At 39.0% G+C, this 19,148-nt stretch overlaps 1 protein-coding gene across 2 annotated transcripts in view; it reads right to left on the bottom strand.

Moving 5' to 3' along the window:
• Positions 1 to 300: 300 nt before the first annotated feature.
• The window catches only part of LRRC1 (leucine rich repeat containing 1), a 120,454-nt gene continuing 101,606 nt past the window's right edge, over positions 301 to 19,148 (bottom strand). For both annotated transcript variants that reach the window (XM_087916192.1, XM_087916197.1), the window contains exons 15-17: positions 17,243 to 17,485; positions 8,290 to 8,376; positions 301 to 488 (exon numbers count right to left, since the gene is read on the bottom strand). In XM_087916192.1, the coding sequence (XP_087772318.1) occupies positions 336 to 488; positions 8,290 to 8,376; positions 17,243 to 17,485 (483 nt within the window). In that variant the 3' untranslated portion in view covers positions 301 to 335. The remainder of the gene's footprint in view (positions 489 to 8,289; positions 8,377 to 17,242; positions 17,486 to 19,148) is intronic.

A 19,148-nucleotide genomic window follows, 5' to 3' on the forward strand; every position in this document is an offset into this window, starting at 1 on the left:
AACCTACAAAACAAGCTTGCCTCCCCCCCCCAGTTAATTTGTGAAAACCAATCAATTAAAAATATATAAACAATGACACTATTCTAATTAAAATTTACTTGAGGCAAAGTTTCAAATGGTCTCCATTTTCTCAAAAATAATATGCTTCCAGTTGATGAATTCAGCTTTCCATATCTCAGCCCAAATACTGGTCCAGACCAATGGACAGGAATAGGGCAGTGCACCACAGGGAAGAACGAAGGAAGAGAAAGCCTTTGCAAATTAAGGTCAGAGTCCCAGAGAAACAGCAAAGATCTGTGGTTTTTGTTTTTGTTTTTTCTAAAAAGAATATTTTATTAAGAAGGATAAAAAGTGTGATTTAAACAGTCCGAATAAATATGGCCTTCTGTGTTCTTCACCTCCTCTGGGCCAGAGTCATCGAGGTCTTGGGTGATCTGGTCAGTATCTTCGTCTGAAGTGGAAGGGTGCGTTAAGATGATTCGAGGTATCTAGAATGCCATCGGAAGGCAGAGAAAAGAAAACATGCATTGAGTATGAAAATCCGGAAAGAAAAGGTAATGACACATCACAAATCTCTCTTCAGAGAGAGACTTGAGAAGGGTGACCATTTTCATTTCTGAATGCTCAACTATACCTCACGGAGTTCTTGAGGGAGGCAGTGTTATGCGGCCTACTTTGAGCTTCTGAATGAAAAGCAGCAGATAAATAATGTAATAAGTACAGGTAGTCCTCAACTTACAACTGCAATGTTGTGAATGTTACCCCATTTCGCAACCTTCCTGGCCACAGTTGTTAAGTGAATCATTACAGTTGTTAAGTTAGTAACATGGTTGTTAAGGGAATCTGCCGTCCCCATTGACTTTGCTTGTCAGAAGGTCGCAAAAGGTGATCACATGACTCCGGGACACTTTGACCATCATAAATATGAACCAGTTCTTCGGCATCTCAATTTTGATCATGTGACCATGGGGATGCTGAAATGATTGTAAGAGTGAAAAATAGCCATAAGACACTTTTTTCAGTGATGTTATAACGTTGAATAGTCACTAAGGGAACTGTTGTAAATCGAGGACTACCTGTATATGTGCAAATAAACAAAGTTCCATATTCTCAAAACATTGGATATATGAATAAAAGCCACCAGAGATACAGGTGTTGGCATTTGAAAGCAAACAAGTCAGGTTTTGCAACATGCTATTTAGCAAAGGACAATAGTTTTCACTGATATAGAGAAATGAATTAACGTAATTTTCAACCTGTAATTCCCCCACTGACAGCTAAAAAGTGCCTGTATCTTTGACAGAACCACTGCATAGTGAAGATGATTTAGGGGCTGCACAGTGGCCTAGCAATGACCTGTGCTGTGCTTCACACGCAAAAACAACCTCTTCACTTAAACAGGAATACAAAATTAACCACATTCCCTCAAAACAAAGCAAATTCTGGGCATAGCATTACAAAGTATTTAAATTGTATACCTTTTAATCAGTGTTATTATGTTCCAGAGATAAAATTAAGGAGAAAGGAATGCAATAAATCTTGGAATAGCAGGGTCCTATAATGTTTTAATTATCTAGCAATGCAAACGGTAGACTGTTGTTTCATTGTTCTAACTCAGAGGTGGCAAACACAAGGCCCGTGGGCTGGATCCAGCCTGCAATGTGGTTGGATCTGGCCTGCGGGGCCATCCTGGAAAATGTAAGGGGCTGGCCCATGTTGTTTCATCCTGGTCTACCCAATGTGAAAAGGAAACAGCATGGTTTCAGCCCATTCTACCCAATGCGAAGAGGAAATATGCCAGCAGTTTGGGGAGTGGTGTCAAGCTGGCCACTCCGACCCAGTCGGCCACCTCCACCCAGTTGACCATCCCGCCTAGCCTCCCAAAGTCAGCCACAACCCTGATGCAGCTCTCAGTGAAATTGAGTTTGACATCCCTGTTCTAACTGGTCAGATGAGACAAACACATCAAGACATTTCCAACAAAAATAGCCATTGGAACTGATTTATTCATATCACCTTGAGCCCTAATCATTGATTTTCTGCCTTGCCTTGAAATTAACTGCCTAGATCAGGGGTGTCAAACTCACGTCATCATGGCAGCGCCACATGACGTATCGGACCTTTTCCCCCTTTGCTAAACTATGCATGGGCATGGCCAGGGACAAGTTTGACAACCCTGGCCTACATGATCTTCCAAATATCTGGCTAGCTAACTTTCATTTAGCTTGCATTAGATTTTGTACCAGGCAAACTACACGGACTGAGTAGAATGGAAAGAGAATTTCTAGTTATTTAACTGTATTGTATGCAGATGGGACTAAAGTGAATTTTATTAGTTCATGACCAGCACGTGTTCTGATGCAATGAGAACCAGTATCTGCAGATGAGTGCCAAAGGTGGTCACTGATTGGCCAACTCTGAAACAATGAAGGCAAGTGGTGATTGGTTGGCATGTTCAGCAAGCATTCCAACATCCACACCATCTTGTTACATCTAATTCTGGAAAACAATGCTGTAGTACGAATGTCAGCATAAAAGTGCAAATGAACAGACTTCCCCAAACAAATCTGTTTTTAACTCCATGTTCTTGGAGAATGGGTGAATTGATTGTATGGAAAACATCTGTACTGATGGTAAAGTAAAAACTTAAATATGGAATACATTAGCAAACTGAACAATGGACTAGTCCCGGGGTTTCCAACCTTGGCAACTTTAAGACTTGTGGACTTTACTCCCAGAATTCTTCAGCCAGTTATTCTGGGAGTTGAAGTCCACAAGTCTTAAAGTTGCCAAGGTTGGAGACCCCTGTACTAGACTATACCATCAACTGATCGCTTAGGAAAATAATCACTATCTATGAGTGAAATGATCAACTAGAAACCAGTTTGGGACTGGGAAGATAGTATCATCCAAATGACTGCATCAACAAAAGTTCACCATATCAACCTGCCTCTAACCTATACTTGTCTTAAGAGGAATCTGGAAATCTCTTTGATACTGTCCTTTCATTTTATTGATAGTGTTCCTTTTCTTCTACTTCCCTCAACTTTGCCAAGTATAACCATTTTATCCTACCACATGTCCAAACTACAGTAGATGCACTTCTGTTTGCTGAACTTCACCTGTTTTTTTCTTATGGTCCATGCCACTCTTTCTTTTACTTTTAATGTTGAGGTTTCATATACATATTTTACTGCTGGAAAGACCATTACTTTAACTGTTGTTATTTTTGGTATTACAAAAACAGTATTTTTATTTTGCATGATCTTGTCTCAGTTTGTCATTGCTTTCCTTTCTAGTTCATATTCTTTATTTCTTCAGTACATTATCATCTTTATGTTTCATTTCTTTGTTGTCATCTGAAAGTTCCCTAGGTATGATAATTGATTTGATTTCTTGATATTCAGCATAAGCCAAGATCTTTATATTCCATCTTGCCTCGTAAGATCTTCTAAAACATTTTATTTATGGGCGAAAAAGTGGTGTTATTTGCATATCCCAAGTTGTTTGTGTTTTGGCTCCGTACAGATTCAAACTGTGGCAGTAGGAACCGCAAATATTATTTTTCATATTGCATCTGCAAATTGATGTGTTGTGAGTTGTTTGGGGTTGTAAGGGAAGTGACTTACATCCCTGCCTCATTCTCTCAGAGTTTTCTTACAGATCTTTAAGAGGCTTGTTACAGGAAATTACAGGTTACCAAATTGAACCTAAACCAGAATCCTTCTTACTTGGAAGTATTACAGATCAATATCCTAACATATCTTAACAGCAGCCAGTATAGCCTTCGCACAAATGTGGAAAACACCCAACACCCCTAGTGAGGAATTAGCCCAACAAAAAATAATGGAATGTGTGGAAATGAACATGTTCACGTTAAAAATGAAAGAGAAGGAAGACTCTGAGTATTATTCAATCTGGCACAAATGATATGAATGGATAGAGAACAGATATAAGAAATAAGATGTGAAGATTAACTGTAAGAGACCTTAAAAAATGGTTTGTATATATGTAAAATATATAAGAATATAAGATAGAACTAAGTATTGACAAAGATAATAGTTATTGGTGGAGGTATATTATATGTATTAGGACTTACAAGATATCAATAATTGTGGATATCAAAACGCTGTTGAAAATGTGAATAAGATTTGAGTTGCATTGGTGGAAAACACAATAAAAATCTATTTTTAAAAAAGAGGCTTGTTATACTACTTCCAGTGAGTTTATTTTGTCAATAAAAATTTACATATTCAATCCAGCCTGATGAAGAACCCATCGTTATGAAACCAGTCTTGTATAGTTAGACTAGATCAATTTAAGTTTTTGTGACTTCCAAGGGATGTGGGCAAGATGAATGAAGGTAGTACATTCCACCATTTGCCCAATTTGGTTTGTGGCTTCTGGCTGGGAGGTAATTGCAGACCCCTTAAATAAAACATAAATGTATCATTAAACAGAACACCTCCCAGGAGGCAATTACAGTAGTAAACTGCTTCTTCAAAGCCTGCCTTGAATCCCAATTATAAGCCAATCTCTCACCTAATGTGGTTGAGTAAATTGATAGAAAAAGTGGTGGTTTCTTAACTTCAGACAGTCCCAGAAGAAGTTATCTTGAGCTATTTGGCCAAAGGGAGGCTTCAAAAATGAAACTCCCTTGGTTGGCCTAATGGGTTATCTTTGGAGCTTGACTAAAAAAAGTTTGACTCTGCTGGGTCATCTTGACTTCACAGAGGCTTTTGATAGCACCAATCTGATACTAGACAACACAGTATAAATAGTAGAGACATTCACATTTCTAGGTTCTACTATATCACATGACCTAAAATGGACACCTAATATCAGAAATGTCATCAAAAAAGCACAACAAAGAATGTTCTTTCTGTGCCAACTCAGAAAGCTCAAACTGCCCAAGGAGCTGCTGATACAGTTCTACAGAGGAATTATTGAGTCTGTCATTTGCACCTCTATAACTGTCTGGTTTGGTTCTGCAACCCAACAGGACAGACACAGACTTCAGAGGATAATTAGGATTGCAGAAAAAAACAATTACTACCCACCTGCCTTCAACCGAGGACCTGCATGAGTCAAAAACAGAGCTGTGAAAATATCTACAGAGCCCTCACATCCCGGACACAAACTGTTCCAACTCCTTCGCTCAAAACGACACTATAGGGCACTGCACACCAGAACAACTAGACACAAGAACTGTTTTTTCCTGAAAGCCATCACATTGCTAAACAAATAATTCCCTCAACACTGTTCAACTATTACAATGTTTGCACTACTATTACTGTTAATCTTCTCATTACTCCTTATCACCTATCCCCTCCCACTTGTGATTATAGGACTGTAACTTTGTCGCTTGTATCCTTACTATTTATACTGACTGTTCCTAATATGATTTGATTGTTGATTGTACCCTATGATTATCATTAAGTGTTGTATGTTATGATTCTTGATTCTTAACAAATGTATCTTTTCTTTTATGTATACTGAGAGTATTTACATCAAGACAAATTCCTTGTGTGTCCAATCACACTTGGCCAAAAAAGTATTCTATTCTATTCTGAGTATCTTTGTGGATAAACATATTGAGGACAACACCCATCTTGTTTGATTGCTCTATTTATTCTGAACCACTGTTTCTCCAATTTCAGTTTTTACTGCCTCTGTTCTTGTAAAGGTTCTCCAGAATAATCATTAGTTCAATCATCATTAATCTTAATCCACTTCTGACATGATCTCCAAACCAGAAACACTTGCTATAAGTAATAAAATAAAGGGCAGCTTCTTCCCTTTATTGATTACAATCATATTGTCTTACTCACTTATCATCCTTCTTATATTCCTTGTCTGGTTTCATATCCCTCTGTTTTGTTTTGTTTTGAAACTTGTCTATTCATTTTGACCTTTTTCTCTCTATGATTGTTTCTATTCTTTCTAAGATTTTGAACAAAATGCTGCTTTTGTGAATAATTAGTGCCAGTTTGCTAACTTGCAATTCTCATGCGTCTCCCTTCTTCAGTATAGATTGCTTCTCATCTCTCTGAATTCTAGCTTTCTTCCATATTTCTTGACATAGACCAGCCCTCTGAAGCTGCAAGAGAAGAAGGAGTTAAACTGTTCACTGGGTATTCATTTATGCTTGATGGTTGCATGTTTGACAGTTGACAGTTATTTGTCATAATTAATATATTTAATTAATATATTTCTTCTACCTCTGAAAATGTATGATCATTTCTATTCCTGTTGGAGCTGTAAAATTTTCGGTGATTTTCTTCAAATTATCTATAAGTTTTCTTCTTCTTATCTTCCATTTGTTGACATGTTTTATTTAGGGATCTTTCTTTGTCCTCTTTCTTGTTCGACATTGAGTGTCTGCATTCAGCGATTGTACATCCGTTTTATGGCCCAAGTTATTCATCCACTATCTTTATTTGGCTGTCATGATAGCTTGTTTCGGCAGCTGCTTGGATCTAATCTGGGAGTCTTTTTTTTTCTGCTGCTGTTGTCTTTATCTCTTCCCAAAGTTCTATAGATTCTCTTCTGCCGAGGTTAACCACATTAAATCTATTGTTTATTTACAGCTTGTTATCAAACTGTGCATTGTAAAAGGTAGCAACATCCTTTCAAGATGTTGCATATAACAATACTATAGTATTTTTAGTAACTACCAATGCTGCATCTGATGTCTAACGTATAACAATAGAGGTAGTCCTCAGTTGATAGCTTAATTGGGACCAGCAACTCAATAAAGCGGCCAACAAATGAAACCACTCCACTAGTCCTTATCTTTATCCCACCCAGAGGGGGATGGAGTTTGATGGTGAGGTGCTGCACAATCCCTGTGATTGGCTGTAAGGCAAACAACCTCTGAGGTGCTACAGCGGCCATAACTTTGTGTCTATGTTGTAAGTAGCTTTTGGGAGGTCTGACTTAACTTCGAATGGTCACTAAGCAACCATTCATAAATCAAGGACTACCTGTACTGGCTTTTATGAGGACTGGATGAATCACAGTCTTTTTCAATGTCATGGACATCACTCCCCTTTTTTAAAAAGATGCCAATCCCTTAATTATTAATCTATAATAGTTGATAAATTTATAAGGTGATACAAATTAGGAATGTACAAAAAATGATGAATTTCAAAGCTCCAGAAATGTCCTAACTTAGGCAGATCAAAAGTAGTTCATATTGGTTTCAGTCTGGTTCCAGAGCCTTTCATTCTCTATGTTCTACTATAGTGGTCGCCAACCAGTGTGCTGGGGACCGCTGGGGACCACTGGTGACCTGTGAGAAAATTTGGGTGGTCCATGGAAAAATGTCTCCCCCAAAGCACTGTCCAAAGCAATTAATCCAAGCTGTATGGGAACACAAGGCTGCGTCACCCACATGGCCCGTGGAAACACAAGGCTTGCCTTGTTCGCATTGCAAACAACACAAGGTAGTGAAGGGGGGGGACGCGAGGGAGGGGAAAGGCGGAGGGGCGGGAACTTGCCCCACTCACCCCACACAACTTCCCTGGCCACTGGGCTGCTTCTTTCTGCTTCTTTCTCCTTCTGCTTTTGGCTGCACGCAATGAAAGGAGCAAAAGTCTTTCTCTACCCAAAATTCTGCCAGAAATTAGTCTCTATGCAACCAAAGATTCATTTCTGAAGGAGTTTGGGGAGAGAAAGAAAGACTTCTGTTGCTTCTGCTGTTTTCCTTGCATGAGTCAAATATATATATATATATATATATATATATATATATATATATATATATATATATATATATATATATATATATATATATATATATCACACACACACACACACACACACGAGAATGGAGCTGGCGGCGGTATCCTGCAATCCCAAATAAAGAATAATCAATTGGTAGGAAAACGGAGTGGGGAATTTTCCTGCAGACTTTTGGGGGGATTTTCCCAGGGTCTCTCATCTGCAGGATTTAAAATTATGAGTTTGGTGGTCCCTGTGGTCCAAAAGGTTGGCAACCCCTGTTCTATTATGAGAACAATTGGCTATCCATTTTTGTATTGTTTATCGGAATTTGATGAATTTGCAGTTACACTGGAAGATTTTAAACAAACAAATCAAGTGAAAATTAGTAATAGCACCTAGATCTTCAAGTTATGCTTCTTTATCATCTAGTTGGGGTTGAAAAAGTCCTTGTAACTTTCATATTTGGGGCAAAATGAGAAGAAATTTGCAGTGATTGTGTCTCTTCTACATTGGCGATACTATTTTTTCAAACGTTCGGTTATTGTATTATCCACTACTTACTGTTTTGACATGGTTTATTAGGCCACTTTCTGATGGTGTGTCAACAGGACCAGAATCGTGTGCGTTGGATTCAGAAATAAGGACATCCTAGAGAGAGGGAAGAGGGGAGCAGGAAAGGAAGGGAAAAATAGCAGAAATTATTTCTCAAGCATAATCAAGACAGGGAGGATTTTTTAACTTATTTCAGAAAGTGGAATATCATAATCAGAGCTGAAGAAGCTTCTTGGATGAGAAGCAAAATGTCTTCAAAGTAAAACCAGAAAGTCCAGTTGCCTCTTGAAAAAGCACCTCTGAGACAACCATGACATGGGTGATTGAGAATCTCCATAGACATCTGGGTACCACGTTAAGATTTATAGGAAAACCATAGAGCTGTCAGGCACAGGGCCAGAGTTGACGTACTGAGTCCAGTCAAGTCCAATAACGTCTTTGTTTACATTTAATAGTCAGAAACTTGCCAAACTAAAACTATATAACTTTCTGAGCCACTAAACATGTCTGAACGGATTCCACCTTAAACCTCTTCTCCCCTCCCTCATCCAGCTCAGGACTACAGGGTCTCTTGATCCAGGTTTCCCTTTGGGGAGTTCTGCATTGTCAAAATCTTCCCCTTTTGCTGCTGTAGGTGCACGTTCCATTACCTAACCAAAGTTCAGAATTGGAAAACCCAATCAAGATATAACCGAGAACATTTGATTGATTGCAGTATTTCCAAGCATTGAGCAGTTCAATGACTTAAAACAAGACGTTGTAGATGTTTTATAAGTTACACTACAGTACATGTCTGCTTAGCCACAAATCTTTGTGTAATTCTGTAAGCAAGTTTTTAACTGGACATGTGCGAAATGGACCATAGAGTTTTACAGGGGACACTTCCTCCCAAATTCTATGCCAGTCTGAAAATAACACTAGTCCCGGTGTTTCTGTAACACTGACTGTTTGAGAGCTGAGCCAAATAATTTGTATATTCCAAATTGCAGATTTTATTGGAATTGCCTTGATATGCCATTTGCTAGCTGAGCTTTAGGCCTTTAAAAGGGAAAGATGGAAAGACTCAGCCATGTAGAGTTGTTCAATTATGAGATGGGTGGTAATAAATAAATAAATTAAGTAATTAATAAGTGGGTGGGTGGGTGGATGGAGAGCCTTTTTACCATCCCAAGGAACACCACTGAGATTTTTTCTGCATATGGTCAGGCAAATGTTCTTACCAGGAAGTAAAGGGAGTGTCTGAGCAACTTATGTTTATTTTCCTTTAGCAAGAAGGTGAGAGGGGGTAATTTTAATTAATGCTGGTCACGTAGCAGCTCAAAGCATCCTTGACATTCCAAGGCAATAGGAGGAGATTGTCTTCTAATTGCTTTTGAGGGATTGAAGAATGGAAGTTGTGGTGGGGCGGAAAACAAACTGAATAATATGATCTTAAAAGAAATGTTCATGTATGAGTTAACATGCAACCTTTTACAGGAGAATGTCTCCTGAATGAGAATGTCTCCACACTATTAAAGAATTACACAGAATTTACATATGCCCTGATAATCTAGTTATTTTGCACACTTTTGCTCAGCTATTGATAAATAAAGCATGACTGCCGAGCCAGGATTCTTGCAATTACAATCAGACCAACTCTCTTTTTATAAATAGATGCTTGGGGGGGGGGGTTCACATTCAAACATCATAAACTGACAGCTGACACCAAGTTATTAGATCTCTAACACTTTTTCTTCAGATGCACCTGAGATAAATCAACGGGGCAATTTTTGGACTTGGGTACTGCTAAGATTCCACAGGGAAAAAACATTGTGGACCTGAGAGCTAATTGTAAACATACTAAAAACCCAGGCTATAAACTTTTAATATGCCTATTTTTTTAAATTCCACAAAGAATTTAACTTGGCAGTAGAAAGGTCCATCTTTTATTAAGAAACTAGCTCGATACTGTGCTTCACTACGAAATTATGTGGTCAGGCTTAGTTTTTGGGGAGGAAAATAAGAGGGGTGGGAATTCTGCCTCTGCCTACTAGCATTGGTATTCATCTGGCTAGCATCCTGTCAGTGTGTGAGAGATTTGAGGGCTGTTTGGAAACTGAAACAGTATTTTCTGGGTAAGCAAGAAGAAGACAGCAAGGAGCCTGGGTGTGGTTTAGCTGAACTGTTCTGTACTAAAGCTGGTTGCTGCTGTGAAACTGAAACTCCTCTCCTCTGATTGCATTTGGTAAAGATTTCTTTTCAGATGGGAAGGGGGAATAGAATTCTGTAGCATCAGTGCGTGTTAATAATAATATGCAAAATACTAATGCTCTGATGGTCATTTCAAAAAATCCTTTCTTAGTGAGCACCTAGAAGCCAAGAGGAACATACATGCCAAATTTCAAGTTTGTAGGCTTTACGGTTCTGGAGATTTTGTGATGATGTGTGAGTGGTATTTCGCTTTTATATGGAGAGAGATATTGAGAGTTCAATATCTCTCTCTATATAAGATCTCTATATATACAAGATCCAAAATACATTGATGAACAAAATCTTGGGCAATAGAATTATGAACATCTCAATCTGTTTGATTTGCTTTCTCCAACTTTATTTAAGCAAGTCATGCCACAAAGAGCCATGTTACTGACACATTGTTACTGTATCTTGTTACTGACACATTGCAGCCACCAACATACCAAATGTTAACATGAAGAGTAGGTAACTGAATGAGTAAGCAGTGATGCCATCTATTCTAATTGTAAAAGTATATCTACTTGAAGTAGATATAATGCTTGAAATTCTAAGCTAAGCAAGGAGACATGACTCAAATGCTATGGAAAGCAGCTTTTTGGCTTGGTCTATAAACAACCCAAAAAATGGAATCTAACGTACCTGGGCTAGTAAGACTAACCCATAAATACTATAGAAGAGAAAGGAAGTGCACCTCTTTACAGGAAGACAAGCCCTTTCTACCAGCAAAATACCAAGTTTCCTATTTGATTGCACACAGAAATTGCAATCTGGAGGAGAATTATAGTAATATTGCATGGTGAAGCACAAGCAAGCACAGTAGCATTCCCACTAGACAGACAGTTAGGAATGCACAATACACTGATGGAATGCAGGACACCACTTTGCATAGTGGGGTTTAGTACAAAATGAAGGAAGGATTCACTGTCCCTGCAGGACAGAAACTCAGCAAAAAGAAAATCACAGAAACATAACACCAAGAGCGCAACACAAGTGAGAGGCGTGTGTGTCTGGTCATAAACCCTACATCATTGAAGTCACCAAAGGAGGTGGCAATTAAAACTTACCTCTGCTCCCCCAAAGGATTCAGAGCAGTTTCAGAAGACTTAGTGAAGATTTTAGAGAAAAGCTTATCAAAGCTTCCTAAATTGTTTTTGTAATGGGATGAGGAGGATACAGGCAGAAGTTGATAAAATACATAGAATAAATACAAGCTTTCTGAGAATAAGAAATGTTCCATGCAGTGGTGAGATTCAAATTTTTTTACTACCGGTTCTGTGGGTGTGGCTTGGTGGGTGTGGCAGGGGAAGGATACTGTAAAATCTCCAGTCAGAGGTGGTATTTGCCGGTTCTCCGAACTACTCAAAATTTCCACTATCGGTTCTCCAGAACTGGTCAGAACCTGCTGAATACCCACCTCTGGTTCCAAGGGATGATATGGTGCAAAGGAAAAAGGTAGTTCAAGTTTTGCAGCAATGTTTTAATGCAAGATTTATTTATAGCTATCAGAAAAAATTAAAGCAGGTAAAAGAATTTATGGTATTGGATGCTGTGAGAATGATTTTTAAATATAATTGTTATAAATGAGAAACATTTATAGCGGCTTTATATTATATTATAACATATTTGATATATAACATACAGTATAAGCCAAGCGGGTGACTTTGGACCAGTTGTTTTATCTCAGTCCAACCCATCTCACAGAGCTGTTGTAGGGAAAATAGAAAATGAAAGGAGTACTATATACGTTTGTCATCTTGAGTTATTTGGTAAAACAAGAAAAGTGGAATATATATGAATGAATGAATGAATGAATATGAATGAATGAATGAATAAAAGAATGAATGAATGAATTGAATGTGCAATTGTTAAAATGTACAAACTTTTAATGAAATTTGAAACAGAAGAACAAATGAAAGAAGGTATGATGTAGTAGTGGGCAATTTTTTTTTAGTTATAATACATAGATGGGACAATGGGAAAATATGTGGTTGAAAGAACTGAAATTTATACTATTTTGTAATTTTAGAGGGAATTTTTGCAAAAGGATGTATTGTTGCTCCATGTCACCAGAGAGAATGTCTAGAATGTAAAAAGGCACTTAAAATTTATATTGGAAATGTGAAGAAGAAAACTTTATCATGTTTGATGGATATGCAAAAAGATAGAAAATGTTGGATTCAAATGCATACTCTGATTCATTCAGAGCATTTTAAAGATTAAATATGCAATTGAGCCCAGAGGTCTTGCTCTTATGATGAATCAGTCAGGGAACATCATGGAGCTTTGTTTCTGTACATGATAACTGCAACAAGATTATTGTACGCAGAAAGATAGAAAGATCTGGCAATACCTACAAAGAGGAATGGTTGGTGCAGATGATGGAACTTGCTGAGATGACCTAATTGACTAGTTTCATTAGAGAAAAGGCAATACCTACATTTATTGCTGAATGGAAAATCCTTACTGACTTTTTATATAAAATAGAAAAAAATTAATGATTTATAGTTTTGATATTCAAGCAGGATAGATTATAGAAAGAAGAGATTTGTGATGTAACTGTAGAAAAAGGGTAAATATATAATTGAACTTATAACATTGTTAAAGAAGATTAGAAGCCACTTTGGGTTTTTTCCCATTTTTCTTTTGCTTTCTTTCTTGAACTTTTTACTATGCAACTTAAAAGTACAGTAGAAATGTCTTGCCTGTAATGCTCTGATGATTGCTAAAGCCATATAACTTTCTTCCCCCTAAAGTAATGTTTTGTGTACATTTGTATTCACGGCTTTGAAGCAATTTAATCTGGAATACTTACAACAGTGGATGATTTTTTTAAAAAACTTACAGATTCATTGCTAAGATCTGTACTTGTCTCAAAAATCACTTTAAAATAAGAAAGCTAGCAGAAAGCTTATAAATATTATTCACACAAAGTATATTGAATCGGATGCCATTTCATAAATGAACTCCAACATTCTTTTTTAGAAAAACATGTTGTTGATTTAGCCTATGCTCGAGATGCAGGTTTTTTTAGCCCTCTTTCGTAAATTAATCCTTTTGAATAACTGACATATTTCTCAGCTAAAAGCAAAGAACCTCTTCTTCCACACAATCAACAGGAAGCTCTTCATTTACTGCTGAAGTTCAATTCTCATCATCTCTTCCCATAAATCATGCTAACTAGAACTCCTGTGAGCTTTAATTCAATAATATCTGGAGAATCACAGAATCCTCGCAACTACTGTAGCGTAGGCAAGACCAATTTTATTAACATTTCAAGGCCAACTTCCAGACCAGCATTACAGGCAAGATTTTAATTTCATATGATGACGGCCCCCAGGAGAGCAACAGTAAAATCAGAAAAGCTTATGAAATTAAGACAATCTGAGATTCTGGGTTATGTGGAAGTATATCCATATTGGAATAAGTACCAGGCTGGTTTTTTTTTTTTTTGCTTAGATCCTGGCTTAATAACAATATGGTGAGGGTAACAATGAACGCAGAGGTAATATTCAGCAGGTTCTGGCCAGTTCTGGAGAACTGGTAGTGGAAATTTTGAGTAGTTTGGAGAATTGTCAAATACCACCTTTGACTAGCCCCACCCCCATCTATTCTCTGCCTCCTGAGTCCCAGCTGATCGGCTGGGTCTTCTTTTGTTGCTCTGCACAGGAGAACGGAGCTGGAAAGCAGGTTAGTGGGGAGGGGAGGGAATGGGATTTTGCGGTAACCTTCCCCTGCCATGCCCATCAAGCCACACGCACTAAGCCATGCTATGCCCACCAAGCCATGCCCACAGAACTGGTAAGAAAAAAATTTGAATCCTACCACTGCAATGAATCCTGTAAATACTGGTAGTCCTCAACTTACAACTATTCAAAGTTACAACAGCAGTGGGGAAAAAAGCTTTATGACCCCGTCCTCACACTTACAAGCACTGCAGCATACCTATGGTCCCATGATCAAAATTCAAACGCTTGACAATGAACATGTATTGCTGATGGCTGCAGGGTCCTAAGGTCGTGGGATCACTATTTACAACCTCCCCAACCAAGCTTTCAACAAGCTAAGTCCACGGGAGAAACTGGAATCACTTAACCACCATATGATTCACTTAACAACTGCAGTGATTGGCTTAATTACCATGGCAAAAGAAGTAAATTTGGGCACAATTTATCTAATAATCACCTTGCTTAGCAACTGAAATTCTGGTCCCAGTTGTGGTCATAAATTGAGGACTACCTGCATTCATAACGACATTGGCTTCCAACAGCAAGATTTGAAACAGATGTTAGAAGAGAAGCAGAAATGAGCCAGCTGAATATGGAAGAGGTGAAGCTGGTCTTAACCCTGTAGTTTTTGTTCTCCTGATCCCATGCTCTGTGTTACAACACGGCCATCAAAAGCTTCACCCAGTGGTTTATTAACCAATAGGCAGACTAAGTACGTGCTTAGGGCACTAGGCCCTAAGAGGGCACCACAAAAACTTTTATATAGCCTAAGCTTGGCTTCGTTTGTACAGTAGGTACCAAGGACAAGAGCACGAAGATTTGTCAGTGCTTTGGGCACCAGTGAGCCTTAACAGAATTCTTTAGAATAGAATAGAATTCTTTATTGGCCAAGTGTGATTTGACACACAAGCAGGGGCGGGATTCAGGTTTTTTAACAACTGGTTCTGTGAGTGTGGCTTAGTTGGTGCGTGTGGCTTGGTGGTCATGTGACTGGGTGGGCGTGGCCAACTCGACATCACTCCTGTCAAGGGGCGCTTCTCCTTGCCTGGCCTCTCATGACAGTGGGGGGATGCTGCAACAGTCATAAGTGTGAAAAATGATCATAAGTCATTCTTTTCAATGCCATTATAACTTTGAATGGTCTCTAAATGAATTGTATGTAAAAATACAAAAAGCTTCTTTGCTTGCAAAAAGCTGCCCTAAATACCAAACATTAGATTAAAAATACCTGCAAACTGGAGTTACAGATCAGGCAGGGTGCCAGAGCATCTTGAGAAATGAAAATAGTTAAAATGCAGTGATAACTATCAAGCAGCTACCTCTTGCTCATAAAGTGAAACCCTTTAGCAAAGAAGTCATTTAAGCTCTCCAGAAAAAGCACACCCAGGAAAAGTAGTCCTTAGATCCATTTGCACCACTTAAAGATACCAGCAGGTCTCACTCATCTCACAAGATATCCTAAGGAAATCATCCAGATTTAAGGAAAGGTCACATGCCACCCAGAAAGGCAGTTAAAAAAAATCAGTGCCAAGCTTTCATCCTGCCTCTTGGAAGTATACCTCAAAAGAACAGTGCCAGATAGTACTAAAGCAGTGAGGAAGACCCCCTCCCCAGATAGAAAAAGAAACCATAAGGCAAGAAAAAATTCAAACACAATATAAATAATTTAATCACAACAGTATTCAGCTTGTTGAAGCTGAATAGGAAAAATTATCCCATCAACAAACACAGGATTAAACTTCACCAAGCACAGAATTAACCTTCACCAAAAACTAGTTTTAAACCAAAACTCAGAAAGAGTATGTAAACTTACGTTTGAATGTTAATCTTTCTAGATAGCCAAGAAGCCTTGCTGAATGTCACTCATCTTGGTTCTGTGTCACTAAAAACTTTGCTTCATTATTCAATTATTTCTTTAAAGTGCTGATTGTCCAGGGAAGTATTTCCTCCCAACAACAGCAGTGTAAAAATCTTAAAACAACCCTTCCCCTTTAAGAAAGCCAAGCCTCATAAGCTCCAGAGACAGTAAGTCTAGGCTGTCTGCCAAGAATGTAATAAGGGTGGAAAAAAACAAAAGGAGGTTGCTTCTAACTACCAGTTCTCCAATCTGCTTAGAAAGTTAACAAGGGGTTCTATAGAACCGGACAGAACCAGTAGAATCCACCCCTGTACATAAGGAATTTGTCTTGATGCAAATGCTCTCAGTATACATAAAAGAAAAGATACATTCGTCAAAAGTCAAGAATCATCAGGTACACCACTTAATGATAGTCATAGGTTACAATAAGCAATCAAATCATACTAGGAAACAGTCATAAGGATACAAGCGACCAATTTACAGTCATACAGTCAAAAGTGGGAGGGGATAGGTGATTAGGAGTGATGAGAAGATTAATAGTAATAGTAGTGCAGACTTTGAAAATAGTTGGACAGTGTTGAGGGAATTATTTGTTTTGCAGAGTGATGGGGTTTGGGAAGAAACTATCCTTGTGTCCAGTTGTTCTGGTGTGCAGTGCTCTATAGCATTGTTTTGAGGGTAAGCTGAAGCAGTTTATGTCTGGGATGTGAGGGGTCTGTAAATATTTTCACAGCCCTCTTTTTCACTCGTGCAGTATACAGGTCCTCGATGGAAGGCAGGTTGGTAGTAATTGTTTTTTTAATCCGCCACTGGCTTCACCTTCTGACTCCTGTTGTTCAAAATACTGATAAAGATGGAGGGGCCAAGCTAGTTTAAAACCAAAATCCTCCAAAATCCATCCCTGTCCAAGCACCTGCCACCTACTCTGAAAGGCAACTCCTATTATTTCCAAACCCGTCACAGGTCAGTTGGGAAAACGAGAGTTGTAGTCCAATATTCTGGAGAGTTTTTGGATTGGGGAAAGCTACTCTGGAAGCAGGAAATGTGGACTGCATTGCATTGTCAGCAAGTGAGCCTCCTCTAGAGAGTGACTGGAGAGAAAAGTAAATTAACTGTCTAAACTAAAAGTTTCCCGCCAATGAGTTACCTTTAGGAGCAGCTGGGCAGCCTCTGGACTGCCTGCAATTCGGTCCTTGTTTTGTTTCAAAGCCTTTTTGCCCTCCGTTGCAACATGGCTTGCAACTTGCTGCTTGTGGTTGGTGGGCGGGCAGCGTTTAGGTTTTGTGGAAATCTTCTGCCTCTCTTGTCCAAATGGAGTCCTTGCATTGCTCTGACTTCTAATGTTCTCACTCGAGGCAAAGAGGCTCCCGGAAAATTTAGATACCGGCTCCTGGTAGGAAAGATAACAGTCACTGAATGGGTCACTGTCAAAAGGCACCTGAATAAACTTGAAGAGAAAGGCAAGAAGACTCTTCTCCACACAGTGAAGAAAGCATCTTTGGCCCTTTGTTACTCATTTTAGACATTTCTGTAACCTTTCTACATTTTGGACCAACTTTGCAATAGGTTGAAACGAGCAGAAATAAAATATGTATGTTCAAAATGGGTGGAGAGAAAAAGAAGAAGAAAAGTTTACTGCTTGTACAGGGAAGGCCTAGGAAAAAAAAATTTTTTTTTAGTATGTATAGTATTTAATGAAATAATAGCCACTCCTCAGATACAGGTAATCTTCAGCTTAGGCACTGCAATGGAGCCCAACATTTCTATTGTTCAACAAGACAATTGTTAAATGAGTTTTGCCCCATTTTGCTACCTTTTTTGTTAAGTGAATCACTGCAGGTGATAAGTTATTAACATGGTCAGGCTTCCCCATTAACTTTGTGTCAGAGTGCGCACAGTGTGACTATGTGAAACAACCCAGGAACAAATACAGTAAACAGAGGTTTCACAGGTGGTATTCAGCAGGTTCTGACCAGTTCTGGAGAACCGGAAGCAGAAACTTGGAGTAGTTCAGAGAACCAGCAAATACCACCTCTGACTGGCCCCGCCCCCATCTATTCTCTGCCTCCTGAGTCCCAGCTGATCAGCTGGGTCTTCTTTTGTTGCCCTGCACAGGAGAACGAAGCTGGAAAGGAGGTTACTGGGATGGGGAGGGAATGGGGATTTTGCGGTATCCTTCCCCTGCCACACCCACCAAGCCACACCATGCCCACCAAGCCACGCCACAGAACTGGTAGTAAAAAAATAATAATCCCACCACTGAGAGGTTTGTATTTAAATAGTGGTTTTCTCTACAAAGAATATATACACACACATTCTTTAGGCAGACCTCAAACAAACAGCAATCAGCAATTTACAGCATGGAAGCACACAAAGAGAGAAAGATAAGCCTCAACAGGGCCTCTCTTACAATACGTTCTTATAATACAGATTCAACCAAGACTGATGGAAACATGTTTGAGCAACACTCAAATGGAAGGAATGAAGTTGATGGCCTCACTCAAAGGCGTCAAACTTGATTTCATTGAGGGCCGCATTAGCGATATGTTTGACCTGGGGGGGGGCAGGGTTGGCCTGGCCAGCTGGATGTCACTCATGTCGGGGTGACCTTTGTCAGCAAAAATGGGCTCCCAAGCTCCACTTTTGGCTGTGATGGCCTCTTGCAACCCACTGCCAGCAAAAATGGAGCTCCATTTTCACTGCCAAAGGCACTGCAGGCCAGTCCTCCGCTGTTTCCAGAGCAGCCCTGCGGGCCAGATCTAAACACCCTGCAGGCCGGATCCAGTCCACCAGATTGGACATCCCTGGTCTAGATGAACTTTTTTAGGTTCTCTACAAGAAGTGTTAAAGAACTGTGGAGGAGGGGAAATGTCTCCATCCAACAAATAATATATTCATTCTTGTGCTCTCTCTCTCTCTCTCTCTCTCTCTCTCTCTCTCTCTCTGTGTATGTCTCTTAATTACAGCAACACATTTGTCAACATAAACTCTGGCTTTTCAATTAACAAGTCATTAAGAGTAGCCTAAGTAGCAAGATAATACATAATTGGCTT

This window comes from Pseudonaja textilis, chromosome 1, assembly GCF_049901715.1.
Source record: "Pseudonaja textilis isolate UNSWEBS1 chromosome 1, rPseTex1.2, whole genome shotgun sequence".
Taxonomy (NCBI): Eukaryota; Metazoa; Chordata; class Lepidosauria; order Squamata; family Elapidae; genus Pseudonaja; species Pseudonaja textilis.